Here is a 2,094-nt window from a genome sequence, read left to right as displayed (position 1 = left end):
TATGTAATATAATATTTTTAATTTAAAACTTATATATATTAATGATATTTATGTTAACATGTTTAAATAATTTAATTAATAAAATTTTATTTATTTTAAATTAAGTTACGTTATTAATAAACCGAGTTAAATTAAATAAAAATGAAATTAATTTTAATAAATTTTATTTATAAACTAAAATTTTACAAATAAAACTTATATTAATTAAACTAATTTATTAAAAACATTTTTTACGTTTAAACTTTTAAAAATTATTATAAAAAACTAATAAATTATTAATAAATAAACATTTAATAAATAATAAAAAATTGAAAAATTTTTCTGATAGATTTTACCATGCGAGCTTATAAGTACGTAAAAACGCTTGCGTTTTCCTAAATTTTATTAATTACAGCTGGTTATATAAAATGGCAAGTTACGCCTGCCAGTTGCTTTCAAAATGTTTCAAATTGCTTAAAGTAACGTATTTCCCCCCCTTGTTGTATTTAAACCGTTAATCGATACAATAATGTTCCGTAGCCTAAGTCATCATAACCTCCGCTATTACTGCTGTAATCGCCGCCACCGCCTTCCACGCCGTCAGTACTATTACCGTTCGTCTCGTCTCGGTACAGTTTCGTCCAAGAGGCATTCAGGCCCTTGACATCCGCGTAGTGGGCATATAAGCGCTCAAAGCCGGGACGGTGGGTATAGCGGCTGGCAGCGCTGATCTCGGTCTGGTTTCCAAGGTAGCTATTATACCAAGTGTACGGCACGTCGTAGCCTGTGTTGTACTTGGCGACATATTCCGATCTGCTCCTATTGTCAGCCTCTAAATACACATCGTCTTTTCGAAGGGATATACTCACGCAGCTAAGCCGGAGTTACTCAAAATCGCATACAAATCGTCTCCTTGGTTGTACCCTTGCTGCATAATAGCGCCCAAGAGCGCGAGGTCTAGTGTTGCGTGGCCTTGATCTCTTCCTGCCTCTTGGCCCTGGGCTAGAATCTTACCACTCCCATCTTCGGTGTAGTTCTTGTAAATAAAATTGTTGATGGCACCTCTACCATCTCCGTGCAGGAAGTAGTCCTTGGCCCAGTCGTACATGGTCTGGTTATCTGTGAAGACGCCAATGGCCATTATACTGGCCGTGTTGCAGAAATCCCAATTTGCCCACTAAAACAAGCTTTAGTTAGCAGAGCTCAAACTTATGAGACGTCTATCATAGTCCTAGAAAGGTCTTCTATAACTAAGGAAAAACCAGAGTTATAGGAGTTCTCTTACGTAATGGTACTCATCCTGGTCGTTATGGGTTGTAAGAAACCTATAATTGAGGGGATAGAACACATCCACGAGGAGACTTTTCAGGTCGTCCTGCGATCTGCTATTCCAACCGCTGTAGGATCGCATCAATTCAGCAGCATTTGCCAACTGATACCCGTAAATGCCGGCCGCGAGGAAGAGGTCACTGTTACCACCTATGGCCGTCATTGTGGACGACCATGCGTTGAGGATTTTGACAGCGGCATCAGCATACTCAGTCGCTTGCTCGACTTGCCAACGGATCGCAAGCTGGTAAGCGGCGTGAACATCGTTATAAAGCTTTGGGTAGTTTTGGGCGTGAGTACCGTCGGAACCCCGGTAGACAATTGCCTGTGGGCTGGGCTCATAGGTCGACTGAGCGTGTGAGTTTTTGGTGAGTAGCTGCCAGTTTGTATTCCAAGGCTCATCCGCATTGTTTACATGGTCCCTAATGCGAGTCAGATCCTCGGACGTATGCAGAAGTCCCGGGTGGATGAATGCTGCAGCGTGGGACGCCGCGTAGGCCAGGAGCAGAAATTTGAGAGTTGCCATTATTCAGTATACACTTGAGTAACTTAGATGAATGAAAGCTCAACACTTAGAGAAACAGGACAGTTGAGGGATTCCTACATCAACACTTATATCTCTCAACCTTCACACCGGTGGTGAAACCATGGCCCCATATGGCGACCCTTATTTTCGTATTCAAATCCATGAGGCATACATTTGCCGCCGCACTGTCCGACACTTGCCCCGGATTCCGAATCGCCAGCTTTCTATTTATAACATTCAAGACGCAGAGATCCGGGGAA

General features: G+C 41.6%; 1 protein-coding gene across 1 annotated transcript; it reads right to left on the bottom strand.

Moving 5' to 3' along the window:
• Positions 1 to 485: 485 nt before the first annotated feature.
• On the bottom strand, positions 486 to 1,834 carry GL218_02320 (uncharacterized protein; the record flags this gene model as incomplete). The annotated part of the gene is made up of 3 exons (XM_033578827.1): positions 486 to 792; positions 849 to 1,156; positions 1,265 to 1,834. 3 exons carry the CDS (start codon positions 1,832 to 1,834, stop codon positions 486 to 488), a joined length of 1,185 nt encoding a protein of 394 aa, XP_033438250.1.
• Between the last annotated feature and the right edge of the window lie 260 nt (positions 1,835 to 2,094).

The sequence above is a fragment of the Daldinia childiae genome (assembly GCF_008694065.1).
Source record: "Daldinia childiae strain JS-1345 chromosome Unknown Scaffold2, whole genome shotgun sequence".
In the NCBI taxonomy this organism is placed as follows: domain Eukaryota; kingdom Fungi; phylum Ascomycota; class Sordariomycetes; order Xylariales; family Hypoxylaceae; genus Daldinia; species Daldinia childiae.
The sequence above is the reverse complement of the archived record's forward strand: the minus strand, read 5'-3'. Positions and strand labels throughout refer to the sequence as shown.